The sequence below is a fragment of the Lepeophtheirus salmonis genome, chromosome 7 (genome assembly GCF_016086655.4).
Source record: "Lepeophtheirus salmonis chromosome 7, UVic_Lsal_1.4, whole genome shotgun sequence".
Classification (NCBI taxonomy): Eukaryota; Metazoa; Arthropoda; class Copepoda; order Siphonostomatoida; family Caligidae; genus Lepeophtheirus; species Lepeophtheirus salmonis.
The window spans coordinates 3,102,201-3,123,078 of record NC_052137.2 but is presented as its reverse complement, the minus strand read 5'-3'; the positions used below and the strand labels follow the sequence as shown (position 1 = coordinate 3,123,078).

At 31.7% G+C, this 20,878-nt stretch overlaps 1 protein-coding gene across 1 annotated transcript in view; it reads right to left on the bottom strand.

Moving 5' to 3' along the window:
• Nucleotides 1–15,226, bottom strand: part of LOC121121616 (uncharacterized) — a 141,565-nt gene extending 126,339 nt beyond the window's left edge. The window contains exons 1-4 of the mRNA XM_071890079.1: nucleotides 15,189–15,226; nucleotides 15,097–15,116; nucleotides 14,380–14,555; nucleotides 13,988–14,315 (exon numbers count right to left, since the gene is read on the bottom strand). Coding sequence (XP_071746180.1) covers nucleotides 13,988–14,315; nucleotides 14,380–14,555; nucleotides 15,097–15,116; nucleotides 15,189–15,226 — 562 coding nt within the window. The remainder of the gene's footprint in view (nucleotides 1–13,987; nucleotides 14,316–14,379; nucleotides 14,556–15,096; nucleotides 15,117–15,188) is intronic.
• Nucleotides 15,227–20,878: the final 5,652 nt, after the last annotated feature.

Below are 20,878 nucleotides of genomic sequence, written 5' to 3'. Positions count from 1 at the left end.
TACATGAACAAAAAATAAATAAACAATTTATAATGAAGGCAAATCAGGGGTTTCCACTAGAGAATAATCTTTAAATAAAAGTATATTTATATATTTTTCCCCATTAGGAGGATGATCTATAGAAAAAGAAATACTAAGAGCAAAGTCATCAGCTGACAATAGCAAGGGCCTCGCCAGGGGAGCTGAAAGGGCTGTAACGAACACCAAAGGACGGAATTTTTGTCTTGAACTAGGAATTTTTTTATTTTTTTTAAATCCCCAATACCTTAATAGACCTCAAATATGACGTACCATTTGTGGTTTTTTCTGACATTTATAATTTACCATTCCAACTAGAGAAATTTATTCAACTCTGTTTGACTTTACTAATGTTGTAATAAAAAGTTAATCAAGCAATTTATTTCCTTTAGCTGATTGTCCATATCATAATGATCTTTTATTTTCAGAAATAAACTGATATACAGTAATACCTCGACATACAAGCTACATTTGTTCCAGGACTCAATGTGCATAAGTCAAAGGAATTTATCTGATAAGAAATATCTAAGCCAAAATCAAGCTGGAAGATATTCTCGCGTTACGTCGATAACTCTCGACTAGCTTTGAATATCAATTTGTATGTTGTGGTACTTGTATCTCAAAGTATTATGATAATCTTTGCTTCTACCCTTTGCCATAGCTAACGTTCATTGCTACAAACTGAATATTATTTATTTACTTCAACCTAGCTATGTCAAACTTCCAATGGAAATCCCTTTGTCGTTTTAATGAATATATGATGACCGATCGAACAACCAACCTTTTTTCAACGAGAATTTCATCTTTTTAGATTATCTCCAGGGACTTTTTTTTTATTATTAATTTATGAAATACCTGGGGTTTGATTGAAACAAAACTTTAAACCATCTTTATTAGATAAAGAAAGGTTTATTAATATTTAATTTTTAAATATGGTCACACTATTTTGAATTCATTAATGTTATATTTATAACCAGTAGTGTAGTTAGTTTATAAGATTAATAATTACCTATTCCAAATTTCCATCCCTTATACACTTTCAACCTTTCTTTAAGAAAAAACCCTAATATCACTTGCTAGTTAGTTTATTTTTCCTTGGTGTAGAACTATTATCCCAGAAAAATACTGGAATCCAGCCTACTCTAAAATACTCCTAAAACATATACAAGGGTGTCTACAAGGAGGGGTGGGGAAGATGTAGCCTTTTGCAAAATTTTGATCGTTAGAAAAAATTATGTTTTCTACAAAAAAAAACCTCGTTCACTTTTAGTCTCTTACAAATTTATTTGGCATTAATAAAGTTTAGAAAAAATTATGGGCTCCTCCCAAAGTAAATCCAGGAGACGGCTCTGATCACTATAATAAGCTATGTAAAGTGTATGTATTTTTTATCGTGGCCATTTTTTGAGAAGTGAAGAATGAATTTTCTTTTCCTCAGCTGTTGTCATTATAATTTAACTCCTGATTCGTGAACTTCTTTTCCTAAATAGATTCTATTATATTCCAAAACCTGATTGAACATTTATGTTCTGCTCTTAAAAGACGAAGCGTAACCCTGCGGATTTATTTTGAAGTTATAATTGTAAGTCCTTGTTAGACTCAGAGTAGGATTGTGTATCAAAATCGGAGTAATTCTTGCAAATGCCCTTGTTTATTTCCTTCTCCCTTGTCACAGTGTTGGTAGCTAATCTAATGAAACGTCATGACAGCTAGGCTGCTCTCCTTCAAAAAATTCTTCAAATTGTCAGAAATACCATTCTAACAATGGCTTTCTATATTAAGCATGCCCAAAATACACACGATTCCCATCACTAGTTATAATGATAGGCATAAAAAACAATTAGGAATCTGAAGGCTTAATCTAAATGAGCGTTTCTTGCCCCAAAGACTGCAATTCAGGTGTTCCAAGTCAAGTCTGAATCCTTAAAATAATGACTTTAAGACTGGACTCAATTTATACAAGAACTCTAGACTGTTAGGAAATAGGGATTGTGCAACTATTTATATACAAATATGTATTCTACATCAACAAGGAGACTTTGCAATCCATTATGTATTGTATAATAGATAAATAATATCATAATGGTATTTTATCCACAGCAATAATAATATTAAAATTTTCATATATTGATAAGAGCTTTTTTGTTCATCCATATATTGCCCATACTTTAATAGCCATCATTTATGGGTGTAGATAATATATTAATTATCGTTTAACGTCAATTTAAATGCATTTAATGAATAAGAGTGACCAGTGGCGGCTTAGTTCAACTGTCACCCGTAAATATTGTCACCCCTTCCATCTTTTTTTATGGAAATAATTATGATTTTTTTTATTTTTTACAAGCACTATTTTTAACCATGTTTTTTTATAGGAAGGTAGTGTCCAATATCTATCATTCATGTACACGTAATTTATTTCTAAGAACTTTGTATATTATAGTCTACGAACCTCAACAACTCTCTCTCTCTCTAAAAATAAAGAGGTTCTGGGATTTAAAATGCTTCTTGTTTGTAGGAGAGAAAATGCAACATCATAATCTTCGTACTTTCAAAGATTAATTTTCACTCCAAGAAACAAGACACATTTGAAATCACAAAACTTCTTCCTTTTGAAAGGGAGAATTGTTGAGGTTTAAGGACTAGATCCTTAGTTCTTATGAATAAATTGTCCACACGAGCATTAAGTGTACGCACATGATATATGTGGTAACCCCATAGATAAAGAAAAATATTACGGGTAACAAAGTATTTTTTCCCAAACGTAAATGCATCAAATTTCTACTTTTGAATATTTTTCTTAGTCCTTCCTTGTGTTGTTCACTCCTTATTTAGGACTGAAAACTGCAATCCCGTCCAGTTCAGTCTGGGTCCAGTCAAGTTTAACCCTGCATATCAGTCCTAAAGCTATCAAAGTTCGATCCTTGATGGCGTGACTCAACTTTCTTTATTATTTTTTTAATCATTTCTGGTACTGATTGCCAAAGGACCGATCCCAATGACTGATAGGTACAGTTCTAAGACTAGACAGGACTTAATAAATAAGAACAAACGCATCACTAATCATTCAGGGTGTATCAGGTGCAAATATATCAATCACATCTTCAGGTTGATCAAAGGCAAGAGATACAAATGTAAGCTGTATAATGATTGCATCATAAAAATAGTTATTTATACTCAGAGTTTTTGAAAAAATCCGAAACCCCGTTTAACATAGATAGCATCCGACGTAGCTGTCAGTGTAAATAGTATTGGGAACCTTTATGACTCTTGATGTGACGGTGATGGTTTCTAATATACCTCAAGGTCCTAAGGTTATACTGCACAACTAGTGTTGGTTCAGAACTGATCGCCCTTATCAGTCTTTTTTCTCCGCCCCTTTTAGTCTTTTTTTTTTTCATCAGTCTAGTCTTTTTACCATTCAACGGTTCTACGGACAGATACAACCGTCTGTCAGTCCTACGGTCCTATCTATATTTTTATTTTCTTTACTCATAGCAAGGATTAAAGAATATAAGAACTATGAAAATAAAGAATTATAGCTATAGTAATACGTTCTAGTCATAGAATTCCTACTGGTATCTTGTCTCTTTGAAAGAGATTATGAGTTTTGATGTAACTTGAGTGACTCAAATGACGTAGTTATTACTAACTAAGTCATTTCAACTGTTGCAGTTTCCACAAAAGACCGATAAAGACACGTCTTAGGACTGACAAATTTGATTAGGACCAGACTGATAGAACTGCGGTCTTTTTAGTTTTTTAGACCGATCTAACACCATGCACAGCCCATTAACCTGGAGTATAGGCGATTCTATAGGGTGTTCTTTGTAATGGCGGGGTGGTTTTTAACCTGTCTCGAGGTGCTACGATTACTTTACACAAATCCCATGTGCCTGGGGTTATTTTATTGTCGCCAAACACATGTGGGAAAACTATCAACGGATCTCTAGAGGATAAATGTAGTGTAATTGCGGTCAATTTTTCGCAGATGTCCATATCCTGGAGGGATGTCATCCGTCAGGGGCAATCATCCGAGCACACTTGTTTACTATTAATGTCTGCATAAATATATTCTCTATATATATTATAAGTGTTGCAAAAGTTGTGTTTTAATGAATATATTCTATTTTGTATTTGGGAGGAGCTATATACTTTTATGTATCGTATATGGATACCACACGCTATTTGGTATAACTTTTTTAGTCTTACTTAAAATTCTATCTTCGTTCATTCTGAATACAGAATAACATATTTTCTTATTTCATTGTTACATACATATACATACATATTTATTTCAATTTTATATGTATAGAGTGTATAAGTATGATAAAATAAATGAAGTTTAATAAAAACGATGGAGGATGTTAATACATGTTATATAGAAATTAGATGTACAACAATGAATGAAAAACTTGTCTGATCAAAGAAATTGCATAATTTTATACTTTTGACGTCAAAAAAAGAAAAGAAAAACTTTTTGAAAAATATCAAATTGAGAACGGGATGAAAGGAGGAAAAATTTCATGAAGCTTGAGAATGGGGATGTACCCGTGGTAGTTATACATAATTACAAAGGCTTAAGTACTTTTTGAAGCTTTATTATTAGAGTTGTATAAAATATGAGCTGGCGGGAAGTAAAAATAAAAGAAGCCGAAAATTAATATGGTAACTCTGAATGTTTGGGAGTAAAGCAGCTCATATATAATGGCCATATATGATGAGCTCTAAGCAGTCATAAGATGAATGAAATAAACAAAGGTCCTACTCTGCATCTAGCAAAGACATAGGCAGGAATGTCTTCGATATCGATCCCCAATTCTACTGCGAGTACAACAAGGACTTATAAGGGTAACCATTGATACTAATCGTTAAAATTATATAAACGGTCTTTTATTTAGAGTTGGAACCTGAAAAGTGAAATTTGTTATCCTAAGCTGTTATCATTTTTAATTAACAATGACTCGTTGACTAGTTCATGGCTTCTTGTGAGGCCTCTAGTGAGTGAAGGATTCTAAACGACGAGAATCCTCGAAACAAATCCTAATGGACAGGGGAATATCAGAGGGGATTTCGTTGCCAAGGATACCTTCCTGTACATTTTCTTTTCTCCATTGATGAACACCGATCCTGAATTCGGGATTCTACTCTTAGGAAGGATTGTACTTTACATTTTTTTCCACCCCCTCTTTCTTTTTCTTGAACTCTCTCCTTTCTTCTCTTCTAGCTGGGGCATGAAATATTTGGACTTTTCTTAGAAGATCAATTGAAAAATGAGTTTTATCCTTGAAATATTTCCATGGACTTATCTCAAATTGACAACAATATATCGTGTTTCTTGTGAAAACTCATCTTTTTTTTTTTAATTAAAGCCCATACTTTCAGCTATCCAATGAGATACTTTTAAACTTTTTGAATAGATTTGTCTTGAAGCTATGAGCCTCTGAACAAAAACACTTTTTTTCAACTTTAAACAATGATAACTCAACTTATAAGCATGATACAAGGATATCTTCCACACCAATGCTTAAAAAAGCCATGAGCCTTAAAAATTACCCAAAAATAACAAAAAATCATATGGCCTTTTTCTGAAGGCCATGAGCCTAAAAAGAAAATATAAGGCCAAATTTGGAATCAAGGGATCATAATCTAATAAGTTGACAATATATTGTTTTTGATTCGTTTTTGCTGATGAACAGTGTAATATAATTCACATGAGGATTCATTTTTACAACATAAAACTGGATTGAACATTTGCAGGATAATCCTGAGGATTACTTGTGGAGTTTTAATTGTAAGTCCTTGTTGGACTCAGGGTAATATTTAGGATCCACATCGAAGTCATTCTCCCCTATGACCTTGCTTATCTCCTTCTCGTTATGGCTGTTTGCAGCTAATCCAATGAACCATCATGACAACTAAGCTGCTCTCCTCTAAATCATTATTCAAATTGTCAGGGCTTCAATGTGGATTTTCGGTTTCTTTTTAATTTACATATTTTTTTAATAAATGATGTAATAATTAATCTTTAAAAAGTTCCTAAGATCTTCAAATAATGTCACTGAAGTATGTAAACAAACAGACATTTGAATACTTTCATAGATGGAGTTGTATAAAATATGTCTTGTCGATTTGTAAAAATGAAATAAACCGAATATGATCTTTTTAATCCTGACTATATGAAGATTGTTTGGGAGAAGAGTGTCTTTGCACGGACCCCACTCCGTATATAGCAATGATATAGGGAGGAATTACCGCAAAGTTGATCCTCAATTAGGGGCGTCCGAAGGATTACAACTTTTTGAGGCCTTGTTTTTGGAATGTTTATTGTATGTAAAAAAAAATTGTTTATTTCAAAATTTCAGGAATACAATTAAAAATATTACTTTTTTTTTCAAAAATTCAATTATTTGTACAAAAAAATTCAAAAATCCATAGATATTCTCAAAATTTAATTTTTTGGGATATTTTTTTTTTAAATCCACATCTGTTCACAAAAAATAAAATGTTTTCCTACAAAATTACCAAAATCCGCATCTGTTCACAAACCATTAAATTTTTTGAAAAAAAACTCCAAAATCTATAGATATTCTCAAAAAATTTACCATTTTGGTAAAAAATTCAAAAATTCATAGGTATTCATTGAAAATTAAACTTTTTTGGAAAAAAAAACTGAAAAATTAAATGAAATTTCAAATATTAAATTTTCTATTAAAATTAAAAAAATTCCTTAATTAGGGGAAGCTACAACCCACCCCATACGGAAACCTCTGTCCATTCCCCCTTAAAAATTATCAGTGTTACACTCCATCCTTCACTAGCATACGCAACAGAGACATCCACTCATAACTTCATCGTTACTATCCGTCATTAATGAGGGCAGACACACTCATGGTTACACTCTATACTTAAAAACCCTCTTAGGATTGCTACTACAAATTAATATCATATTTTTTACAATTATAGATATTGATAGAATAGGATCTCTATTTTTTGATTTTCTCTCTTCAAGAAATAAAGAATAATGATAACAGCTTTGGAAAATAATTAATAAAAAACACATTCTTTAGATTGTCAACTAAAAAAAAATAAACACGCGCGAAGATCAAATATTATACAATTCTATTTATAAAATATAGCCGTTTATTTTTTTTTTAATGCGTTTGTGAACTTTTGTATTTAAATTATGTAAAAATCAAAGATTTTCATAATTATTATTTTTTATATTCAAAATCTTAGAAGTTGATGTGTTTTTTTTTTAATTCAAAGTAATTGACTATTTTTACTAATATATATATTTTTTTATGAATGGTTTTTCCTCCATTGATTTTAATATATTTAAAATTACATCCTTGAAGTTTTTAGTTACACAAAAACATTTTGAATTGCTCAAAAACGATTCTGTTTTATTAATGGTATCTTTATAAGAGAATTAATGTTTCTTTAAAAGTGTCAAGTGTATCGTGATTTAGTCTGTAAGAAGTCCATTTATCATCTTTTCAACTAAGTATTATATAGATGGTTAAATATGAAGATTAATAGAATTTGCATAATAGACAACAATAAAGTTAAATATTCATCTGTGGATGATGGTGGATGAAGAAGAAAAAATGCATTTTCCTTTGATAATCATCAGCGTTTTAATAATAAAAGTAACCACTAGTGTTAGACTACAAAACTCGAATTTACTCAATGAAAATATTCAACAACTTCAACTTGAGAAGAAATACTTAAAAGTCGATACGGACTTGAAATGTATGTGCATTGCTCTAATTATCCCTCTTGTTGTTTTACGGGTCAAATTGACGTGTACGACAACATTAAATTACGAAAAGAACCTCTTGTTAATATGGATATCAGACTTGCAACTTTATTTACTCTTTCTTAATGGACCTAAAAATTATTAAAGCATCAAATTATCATTTTGTATCATTTAAATTTTGCTAAACATGACTTTAGTACAAAGAGTGTCAACCGGGTCATTTTGATTTTAAATGATATTTTTTACCATAAAAAATTCAATAATTGTTATGAAATGAAAGAACTAATATAATTTAAAAGATTGATTAATGATTCTATTAAAAATCATGTCATCAGAATATTAATTAATAAATAAAGTTATTTTAATTCAATTTACTCTTTATATTTCATATCTATTTCTATATTTTATTGTTTTATCTCGATCAGATTAATAGGCGACGAGCCAACTAAAAAATATATATTATCTGCCAGGGCTAGTTATTGCTTTAGGGCGCTAGTATCGATTAAGAGTATGTCAACTGTTGTGTGAAGCCGGTATATTGTTTAGCTATTTTATTTTTTAATAATATTTCATCTTTACAAATTGCAGTATTTGTAAATTGTAAGAGAGTTATTATTATAATTTATACAAATCGTTAGCCTGTTTCAAAAAATGGGACTTGCTACGAATAATTTTCATAGCGCCTTCCATGTGATAAATGATAATCATTAATCTCACTCTCAATCTTAGGTTCAAAAATGGTCTTATCAATTTATAATAAAATATTTTAAGAGCTGTTGTAATCATCATCATCACTTTCCTGATGCATTTCATCTTCCTAAATTATGAAATTGTATGCGTAGTATGGAAATCACTATTTTTTACTCATCTAAAAACTCTTTTAGTAGATGAAAACTCCATTTTCTGGTTGCTTAACCTTATAATAGTAACGTTGACTAATAGATGGATTAATTTTAATGGATGTAAATCCATATTGTAATTCAAGGACCACTAGCGAGAAGGACTCCATACGTCTCTTATTTCTTGAAACGAGTCGATTCTTGAAATTAACTTCTTGGGTTGTCCAACTCATATTTGGAAGAACCACTTTGAGTCAAGAATACTTTTACTTTAATTATCCCTTAATAAAATCCCTTTCATAAAGTCTCAAATAATAATGAGTCATAAAATTAAAGGACTCTTGTCAACAGGTGACACAACTTCGTCTGAAGTCTTTCTTTAGCTAGTACCTAGTATTCTTTGGTCGGATAATCATATTTATTATTAGAGAGGTTCATTATTTTTCCGCAATGTGGCGCTACTCACTAGTGATGTGTTGAGTGTTTACAGTCGAAAATAAGTAAGCAACGCACATGGAATGTTAGCAAGGAAAAGAAGAAAAAACGAAAATAATGATTAAATCATTAATACACCAGTAAAGTTCGAAAACAGTATGTAAAAAAATAAAAAGGTGGCGAATATGTCATACGCCAAAATTACGGGTAGCAAAAATGTTCAAGGTATAATTATCTTTAACCCCAAACCTGTTTGAATATTCGTGTGTGCTCATACAGCATGGAACATAACCCTTAGGATTAATTACAGAATAATAATTGTAGGTCCTTGTTATACTCGGAGTAAAATATGGGAAAATAAGGAATTTTTGCTTTTATTTAGAAAATTAAATATTTGAATTTTTGTTTCCAAAAATTTAATATTTGATTTTTTTTAAAAGTAACATTTGAAATTTAACTTTTCAATTTATTTTTTTCAAAAAATTTAACTTTTCAAATTTGTTTTCAAAAAATATAATTTTATGTGAATAGAATATTTGTAATTTTCTGTTAAAAATTTTATATTTTAAATATAACTTTTTTATATATTTTAACTTTTTGTGAACAACTGTGGATTTTTGAAATCTTTTTCCAAAAAATTCAATTTTTTTGTGAACAGCTGTGGATTTTTGTAATCATTTTTCGCCAAAAAATTTAAAAAGTTTATATTTGAAATATAACTTTTAAATTTTTTTCCAAAAAATTTAATTTTTGTCAATGGCTATCAATTTTTGAAATTTATTTCCCCAAAATTTAATTTTTTGTAAACAAGTTTGGATTTTTGAATTTTTTTAACTAAAAAATTATGTTTTTGAGAATAGCTTGGGGATTTTTCAAACTATTTTCCAAAAAATTCAATATTTGAAATTTAATTTGTTAAATTTTTTTTTTTTTAATTTTAATTTTTGTATATTTTGGGGGAAAAAAAATCCAAAAACCGTCGCAGTTGATGTAGCTGATCTAATGAAACATCATAACAACTAAGATGCTCCCCTCAAAAACACTTTTCAAATTGACCAGGTGACTGCCATGTTTACCTTTCTTTCTTTTTTTTAATTACTCCAAAATGCTTAGGATTCACAACCCTATGTATTGTCTATGGATACTCTGGAAGAGAAGATAAAAGAATAAATATAAAAAGGGCAATATTTCACATCATAAATAACAAAAAATAATTCGTCTAAAATAACGACAGAACAACTATGGAAGAAGTACAAGAAAGGAAGAAAACAGAAACTACTAGGTACAAGAAAAGTAGTATCAGTAAGTATCCAGTATAAACATACATGTTTGTTTTATCTTACTCAAGAAAAAAGTTGTTGCGGAAACAAGGAAAGTATAAATCCTTCTACATACATACATTACTGAATATCATTAAATATTCTTGTTGTTGCTCATTTATAAGCATTATTAATACATATCTATTTTACTACTTACATCCATACTTCTAAAATTTCCCTTGTCTAGATAAGTATAATTTATGTACTGTTATACATATTAATCTTATGGAGTAGATCAAAATATAATATTATAAAGTTTGCATCTATAGACTTTCCATTCTGATCGATAGATATTTTAAAATAGTTGCATCACTTAATGTTTTTAGCTCAATTATTCCGAGCTGGTTTGACTTACAGCAATAGCATTGGCCCCAAAGGGGGCCCACTCCCACTTTGGAGATTATTTTATAGCTATAGCAATGTGCATTTTTTGTCTAGCGCAAGCTTAATAGAAATACAAGGTTAGACATGATGTAGTCGGGCTTCCTAGAATTTTCAATCTGATGTATTGTACCGCCTACTCGACAAGACAGACCAATTTTGACAAAACACAAAAGCAATCATAATCTATGAGGTCACAATTCCTAGAATTTCCAATTTGATGTATCGTACCGACTACTGAGCAAGAAAGACAGGTTTTGACAAAACACGCAACATATCATACACTATGACGTCAATATTAAAAGCGTGGTGAAAGTCAAACATACGTCCTATATGCGTTATGGTATAAACTTGTATTTCTATTAACCTTGGTCTAGCCCAAAAAATTTAATTTCCAGAATCATCGAGAATTTCTTTTCAATTTGTCTTTTTAATAAAAGGTATTTAGTTTAAAATGTATCTCTTCCAACACAGAAACATCCGAAATCCCACTCCGTATATAGAGCAATGATATAGATAGGAATGAAAGGCATGTCAAGCCTTATTTTCCTTTCCGAGTCCAACAATGACATATTATTAGGTAAAGTAAAAAGTTCTGAGTGTTTTTCGCTAGATGTCTTTAGTGAGCTATATCACACGATAAATAGAGTGCATCAAAAAAAGCTTAAAGTATGTTTAAAGATTAAATGTACACTTTAAAAAAAAGTTCATTCACAACTTTGTGTTTGGTGAAGGCAGTTGTTTTAATTTGCTCCAAAATGGAAGAAAAGAAAAGAAAATTCGATACATTCTTTAGTATCACTACAACCAAAATGAAAAGGCAGAGCAGACGGCCAAAAAAAATATGCTTTTTATGGCCCCAATGTAGTATAGAATGCAACAGCAAAGCGGGGGTTCCAAAGAGTATGTTCTGGTAATATGGACGTTAAAAATGTCAATAAGATAATGAAAATCGACGCGTTGGACACTTATTCCATTACCCAGGAAATGAAGATTTGCCAGAAAACCGTTTGGAACCATTTGAATGGAATAATCCTAGCCATATTAATTTTATGGTTAGAATAAAACGAAAAAACGCTGTAAACTTTTTATTTCACTTATAACTCCGTAACAAGTCATCAATTGTTGTTACCAGTGGCGTTGCTATTACCTTTTTTAGGGGCTTGAGGCCCCTAAAAGTTTTCATATATATATTAATATATTAATATAAGAAGCCTTTCCCACAATGTTTTTTTATCATTTATAAAAAAAGAAAATATTAACGTAATATAAAAATGTAATAGCTGCAATGGCGCTTCATTATGTAACTATGTTGATAATTTTTGGGCTAATCCCCCTAAATGATGAAAACTACCCCTCGTTTTTACCCTCCGTCATTTATGTTAAAAAAAAGAAAATCGAAAATTAACGTGGTAACCCTGACAATTTGAAAAATGTTTGGGAAAGAGCCGCTTAGCTGCAATGGCGCTTTATTAAGTTAGCTCCGAGGAGCTTTGAAATGAAGAAAATTAAAACAAATCCAACCACTTATCTATATAGGAAATAGAAAAGAATTAAACTGATAATCCTGGTAAATTGAAGAATATTTGGCATGAGAGGAGCTGAGCTGTCATGATGTTTGAATGAAATACTTGTGTGCGGCTATGAAATGAACCATTACTAGTGCGTAAAAGACAAAGAGTAACTCTGAGGTTACGTTGTCGAGTTATAAGTTTACAAAGTCCCTATTGGACAAGGAGTAGAATTGAGGTGCGACATTTGAGTCATTCCTCCCTATATCATTGCTAGATTTGGAGTTGGGTTTGGTTTTATTTCCTTAATCTCATAGCTGCTCGAAGCTAATTTCATAGAACGTCATGACAGCTAAGCTGTTCTCCTCCCAGATATTCTTCAAATCATTAGGGTGACCACGTTGATTTTCGGCTTTTCTTTAAGATACCGTTTGATAGTATTATTTTCATATATAATGAGGAAAAAAAATAAAATAAAAATTTTCGGATAGGGATTACAATATGAGTGCGATTTTCACATTTTGTACTTTTTTAACCTCTAGTTATATTTTCTTTAATATTGAAACAAAGTTCCACTCCTCGGTATCTATAATAATATCAACTTCCTTCTATCTCAAAGGATGTTCCATTAAGGAAATTGGGTGAAACTTCAGTCTTTAACGAAAAATCTTGCTAATTGTCGGAAAATTATCATTTTTGAGGAAATAATGTTTAAGTATTAAGGAAGTATATACGTGTGAGTGTGCTCATAAAAAAAAAGAGGGTAACACCAATTATTTGTTTTAATGTTATCTTCTATATTGTTTAAACAAAATTCGTATGTTCAACGACGCCTAAAAACTCTGGCAATCAAAAATCAGGAGGTACTACTTCAATTACTCATAAATATCTAATAATCATATCCTTTTAGTTTTATCAAAATGAAATGATAGCATAAGTTATATTTGTTAATTAAATATGACTGAAGATGTAATTAAATAAGGCATTATTAGACGTAGAAATTGTAACTTGTACAATCTGCTTATATTTACAAGCTACAACTAGTACATAAGACACCTCTTAAACTTCCGTTAGTGAACATTTTGACGTAGTTAATGAACTTGGGTTCAACGCTAACTTAAATATTAAGCAAATTTTATTTCTTGATACACAGTTGACATAGACTCAAAAGGATGCTAATTAATTATAACAACATTAGATTTGGGCATCAACAAGATATACATAATTCATTTTTGATAAAAAAATTACATGAAATATTAATTACTTTGAACAACCCTTTGTTACTAAAAATCAAGATTAATATAAAAACAAGGTTAAACGTAGGCTGCCATATATATTTCTGGCCTAATAATGAAAATGCGTATATTTATCATCGAAAATGGTTTTATTGTTTTTCGAAGACTTCTCCAGCATGATTTATGTACTTTTGCAAGTGCTCAAACCAATTGTCGAAGATCTTTTTCCCCTCCGATTGAGACACCTCCAAAACATGGTCTTTAAACGCTTCAACAGCATCTTCTAGCGACGAAAATTGTTGACCACGCAAGAAGTCATTGGGTCGCAAGTCCGGGCTGTACGGCGGACGGCCAATCTATTTGACGTTTTGGCTAGTCGAAAAGGCGCTGGTTTGAGCCAATGTGTGAGAGCTTGCATTGTCATGGTGAACAATGATTAGTCTTCTCTTGTTCGTTTTTCGAATTTCTCCGCAGACTTCAGACAAACAAATTGTAATGTACCCCTCAGAATTGACCGTTATACGATGCTCAAGTGGGATAGCCGCCACCTGACCAGTTCTGCCGAAGAAACAGGCGAACATTTGCTTCCAAGTGCTTCTTCCATGAACAACTTTCGTTGGATTTGGCTCGTATTCGAAGACCCACACGGTCGATTGCTGTTTTGTTTCGGGCTCATACGCATAGATCCATGATTCGTCACCTGTGACGATCTTATAAGCGTATTTTGAAGCACCACGAGCATATTTTTTCAAAATTTCCAGTGAAGCCTTCTTTTGAGCAATTGTCAAATTGTGTGGGATCCAACGAGAACAAACCTTTTTACGGCCAGGTGTACATGCAATATCGAATGTATGCTAGTGATGCTGGTGGAAGAAATACCCTAGGATGCCTCAATTTCGCGGTATGATGATCTTGCATTATCACTTCACCCACGGCATCAATGTTCTCTGGCACAACGGCCGTTTTTGGACAACCTTCACGGAATTCATCTTTGAGCGAGCTTCGACCACGATTGAATTCATTAAACCAGTTTTTCACAATCCTATAGGATGGTGCTACATCACCATACAAAGATTTAAGTTAATCAATGCACTTTTGTCGTGATAATCCACGTCGAAAGTTGTGAAAAATGATCGCACGAAAATGTTCACGACTTAATTACATTTTTTTTTCCAAATATATTTTCTCAACTCACTCTAAACAATACAAATGATGCTCGTACGTCAAAACATTCTTAGTACGATTATACTACAAAAGTGTCGAGCTTACCAAAGGAAATGTCAAATTACACCTAGCAACACTTAGTGTAGCCTAGGCCAGAAATATATATAGCAGCCTGAATACCATAACTCATGTACAACTGATGTTTGACTTCCACAAAGCTTTTAGTATTGACGTCATAGTGTATGAGTGGCTTCATGTTTTGTCAAAATTTGTTTTTCTTGCCCCGCAGTCGGTACAATGCATCAGATTGAAAATTCAAGTAAGCATGATTACATGATGGTCTAACCTTGTATTTCTATTAACCTTGCTAAAATGGTACTTATTAACTTTAATGAGATAGAGTATGATGTATGGGACAACAGCTGATATTACATTTGTGGCATTCTGTATACCTTAAATTGAAAAAAGAGAAATATAAAAAAGCCAAAGAATGACTTAAAAGTGAACGAATTAACCAAATTCACCAAACCTTGACTCTTCGAATAGTTCCAAGAAAACACATTTTTGTAGCAACAAAAAGTTGCATTTATTCGGAATGATGTTTCAGGAGCATATTAATGCTGTTTCCAGCATTAAAATCTACTTTAAAGAGATATAAAGCAATTTTATCAAATTTGGGGAGCAGAAAATCCAAGTTCTCTAACAAAGGGTTGATTGTACAGCCTAGTTCTCATGATATAACGGATGTGTCACGGCTCAAATACGTGGCTAATGTATGTACACATTCAAATGATTTGTCAAGTCATTTTGACTCTAATATAGTAATAATAATAAAATAAATAGGAAATAAATATTAGTAAAACGGGAAGAAGATGATAATATTGGAATTTGATGTTAGCAGAGGGGTATGTATGTATGTAAAAAAAAGATTCCAATTTTATATAAAGCACCACAAATGACAGCAATTTGAACAAGGGAAATGAATGTAATAATAATAACAATAATAAGCAAAAACATTTATTTATTTCTTTTCATTTCTATAAATTTTATTGTAGGGGAGACAGGGGGAAGTTGCAATTCTTTTCGAGTTTTTTTTTAATCAATTACTCAGAGCTGATAAGTAGGGCTGTAAATCATAAGCATTTTTTCGTATGTAAAAAAAACTAATCTCAAAATGAACATGGTAACCCTCCCATTTTGAAGAATGCTTGGGAGGCAAGTAGCTTACCTGCTTTATTATATCACCTGCAAGCAGTCTTGAGAGGAAGAAAATACGTACAAAGCCCATATCTAACAAAGATCAGAGTTGGTTTGACTGCTAAACTTAAGCATTTTTGTTAAGTCAAAATAAAAGAAATCGAAAATGAACATGGTTCCTACCACTTTGAACCACGTTTAAGATTAGAACTGCTTAGAAGTCATGACGTTTTATTGGATCAGCTGCAAGCAGCCGTGAGAGGAAGGAAATAAACACAAATCCCACTCCATACCAAGAAAGGACCTATAAGGTGGGATTACTCTGATGTCAATCCTCAATTCTACTCCGAGTACAGCAACAACTATCAATTATAAGTTCCCAACAAACCCAAGGTTATGTCTTCATGTAATCGGGCTTGTCATACTTTTTAATTTGATGTACTGTACCGACTGCTCGACAAGACAGACAGATCTTGACGTCATAGATTATAACAGTAATAGGCAAGGAAGGCGATACATATACACTCTTGGTAACAGTTTGACGCTTCTATTAAATAGCCTGATGGAAGACAAACATCAATCGGAAAAAACGTTATATGGTATAACCTTGTATTTCTATTAACCTTGAGCAAATCCTCATTTTCCTCTCTGTCTTTCATAAACATACACGAACTAGTTATTACTTTATACTTAGGGATCTGTCTTTAAGAATTAAATAATAATGATAACAGCTAAACAGAATTAAAAACACGGGTGGAATCGACGTATATCAATGGACAACGCGCTAGGGAGATGATTTTTTTTTCTTGAACTCAATGTGTGTAGGTTCACACACAGCTCATTCCCAGACAAATAAATATACTTTATGTATATGGATCTCTCACAAAATTCCTAGGTCTGATAGAGTAAATCCTATAATGTTTAATACTACTAAATCAGTGCAACTCCATCTAACCAATTAAAGGAACATTAAAAAAAAAAACTGTTCAGGCTCCATGAACCAAAAGTATCACGCTCGTCTAAGGATGTATTTTTTATCATTCTAGTCATTGGTAGAGTTGTATAAAATATGACCTGCTAGTATGTAAAAATGAAAGAAAACAAAAAAGCAATGTGATAATCCTGAAAATTTTGAATTATGTTTTATTAGATATTCTACATACAGCAATAAGAAGATGGAAATAAACACAGATCCCACTCCGTAACTAGCAAACAGGACTGAACTTAATTCTACTCCGAGTTCAAAAAAGAATTACAGTAATAAATCCTCAACAATTCCTCATCTTTCCTGCCACTCATTCACTCGTGGTTACACTTAGATGTTCTCTTCTCAAGAGTGAAACAATAGTATTAACGACTTAAGAAAATAAAACACTTTGTAGGTTCCCTACAACAAATAAACTTGTACACTAAAAATTAATTAGGATTTAGAACCCTACTGAGGGATAAAGCTTAGACACTTCAAAATTTAAAACTAAATATATTTGATGGTCACAACGTAGAGAATAATAACAGTTTAGAGATTGAAAAAGAGGGGAAAAAGGAAAAGTGTGCTCTCTTTTATTTTTGCGTTCATGCTTTAATAGATCATTGAAGTGTTAAAGTCTATTTCTCTCTCTCTCCGAATGATGAATTACTGCCTACTTATGGTATTTTTTATTTTTTTTACTAAATGCATAATAAAATAATAATATACGCGTTAAAATATAATTTTACAATATTTCCTCTCCACTAATTCTATTTTAAATTTTGAAGGTTCTCGTCTTTATAGGAATATTACATTTTCTACCTCCAAAAACATGTAATGGGGAGCTTATGATAACAAGGGTCTCACTCCCGCCTTCTCCATGCGTTCCTAGAAATGCCCATCCCTTAGTATGCTATAGTTTGAATTTATTTAGAGAAACAACAAATAGGTATTTAAATATAACCTTTCAAATGTTGCAACTATTCTCGTTAAACCCGGGACGGTTGTAGTAGTTTAATCAAATCAAATGGGCGTTTGAAATTAAGAAAATTTGGCTCTTAATATTATTTTTGAGGAATACATAACTAAACATCCAATGCGTTAAATTATTAACTTTGGTTGTATCCTAGCAGATTAAGACACATTAAGATTTACATTATGGATCAATGAGCAATATTATAGATCGTATCCATTCACTCTGAAAAACCTCTTCTTGGCTCGGCTCTTCCTAATAAGTAATAAAGCGTGTGAGCCGTAAATTAATAAATGATAATTAATTAAAATAAACAATATGGAGAAGCTTGCAATAAAAAAACAAATTCCAACTGTTTCCTTTGTACTGAGATTTACATTATCTCAAATTTATTTGAAATAAGTGGAGTTTCAACATTGATAAATTATATCAACTGATAGCAAAGGAGTCAATAATTCAAATGATATCAGTTACAGGAAAAAATATCAATATTATTACAAAAAATATTGATCCTTCAAAAATTACTTTCACTTCACAAAAATCCATATTTTGAAGCCAATATTTCTAAGAAAAGTTAATAAAAATTTTGATGTTTACATTTAGTGTCTGAAAATCTGAAACTAGTCTGAGACCGTTGTGATTTTTAGCAGACCGAATTAATTCAGCCCTGTAAAGAAGTTCGATCTAGACTAGTCTCAAAGAAAAATCAGATTGGATCTGTCTTACAAATGAATAGGTTTGGATCGGACTACGCCGATTTTATTGATCAATTGTTGAATGACGTCAAGTTTTTTTCAAACATGTTAGCCTGGTTTTTTTCTTGGAAAACTTTGAATACTAGCTGGCTCAGAAGAATCCGTATAAGTGGAGATTTTTGGGCGATATTAATTAAGTAAAAGTACAAAGAAACCAGAGGAAGCACATTCAAGGAAAACATATTTAAAGGACCTTTTTCAAGTGACAAATAAGCTTAGTCAGTATGTCTCAAGGGTTGTCAAAAACATTTCTACAAGTTAGCCAGATCCTAGGCCATGAAGAACGCGAAGAACCCGTGAAATACAACCCAAGAATGGATACAAGGAATGAATACCATTCACTCCTAATATTACATTCGCTGGAGAACTTAGACTTTGGAATAGTTGAGGAGTTGGCTTTCCAAACTTTATAACTCACTAGAGGACTACTTCACTTGTCCTCAAGTACAAAGGAACTAGGCGTTCTGGATCACCAACTCCTCATTAATTTATACGAATAAGTCGAATAACGAGGATCGGAGTATGAATGACAAATTATGTAGCGAGGAAATAGTAACGTCAGCAAATATTTTCTACGAGTGTAATAGGGTGAGTCCTTTGACAAGAAGGTGCCATGTAACATTCAAAGAAAAACTATTCGACGTCAAAAACTGATTGGGTAGTGGCCACCGATCCGAATCTCCCCAGAGCTTTTAAGGTGGAGGCCATTATCAGTAAAGTGCAGGTTATACTATATTCTTGCAGATGTAACAAGAAACCCATATCATTAATTCGGACTTTTAGTGTCGTTTTTCTTATTTAACACTTCTTTAACCCATATAAGATACGTGTAAGGAGGGTGTTATATTAAGTTAGAATGTATGTTTGTTTTTGTTTGTCATAATTATAAATAAAGGTATGCCTATTGGGCTTTAAAAAAAAAGTGTTTCTATAAATTTTGTGAACATCGACCTAGATAAGGTCATATGAAATTAAATGCGTTGCATAAATCATGTTTGTACAACTCATAAGAGTGGGGAGATAAGCGATCCGAAGATTAAGACTGAATAAATCAGTCCACGATTTGAATTCGATTAAATATTGTTTTACGATCTGATATCAGGGTCAAGACCGAAATATCGGTCTAAATCAGTATTTAAAAAATGACTTAAGAGGTAATCAAGAAACAAAATCGATCTTCCATCGAGTCTTATCACTAATTCAAGATCAATATAATATGTGTATCAATGAATACTGTAAGTTTTTTTCAACTTTGTATCTTATCTATTTTTTTTTATCTTTATTTTTTTAATATTTGAAAAAGTACATATGAACTAGGGAAATATGAAGTTATGTTGTTTCGATCTGACAATCCCGTTAGGATTTTTAGTAGACCAAACAAATTCGTTATTTTAAAGAAGATTGGTCTTGACTATCTATAAAAAAACATAGTTTGGATCGGTATCACTCGGGTCTATTCTAATTCTATAGATATATTGTTGATGACGTCAGCTGTGTTTCTATATAGTGAACATTGACCTACAATAACATCATATGAAGTTAAATGTGTTGCATAAATCATACGTGTACAACTAAACTGTAGCCCCCTCCCACATTATGATGCACATAAATAATGATGTAAATCTAATGTGTTTTTTAGCTGGCCCGTTAATTTGTAATGAGTAATGTACAGAATGAATTTTCTTTTCCTTAGCAGTTCTCATTATTATTAAATTCCTGAGTGTCCTTTCCTAAATAGATTCAACTATATTCAAAACCTGATTGAACGTAATGTGTGATCATACAAGACGGAGTGTAACCCTGAGGGTTTGTTCCTGAGTTATAATTGTAAGTCCTTGTTAAACTCAGAGTAGATTTGGGGATCCACATCGGAGTAATTCTAGCAAATCCTTGTTTATGTCCTTTCCTCCTTCCTCTCTTTTCAGAGCTGATTGTAGCTCATCTAATGAAATGAGTATTATTCTTCCTCTCTTCCAAAACATTTTTCAAATTGTCAGGGTTACCATGTTGATTTTCAGTTGTTGTTTTTTTTTTTTTTAAAGATACCCATTCTACAATGGATTTTCATCACTACACATATATCTATGAAATCAACCTACAATGACTTCATATAAAATGTTAAATATGCTGCAAATAGATGTGTATTTTTAGCTCTCCCGTTTTTTTGTAATTAGCAACTTCCTTTTCTACTATATTCAAATATATTTCAAACCAGATTGAAAATTCTTGTGTGCTCCTAAAAGACTGAATTCCAAAATATTTGTTGTAGAATTATAATTGTAAGACCTTGTTGGAGTCTGAGTAGAATTGAGGATGGATGTC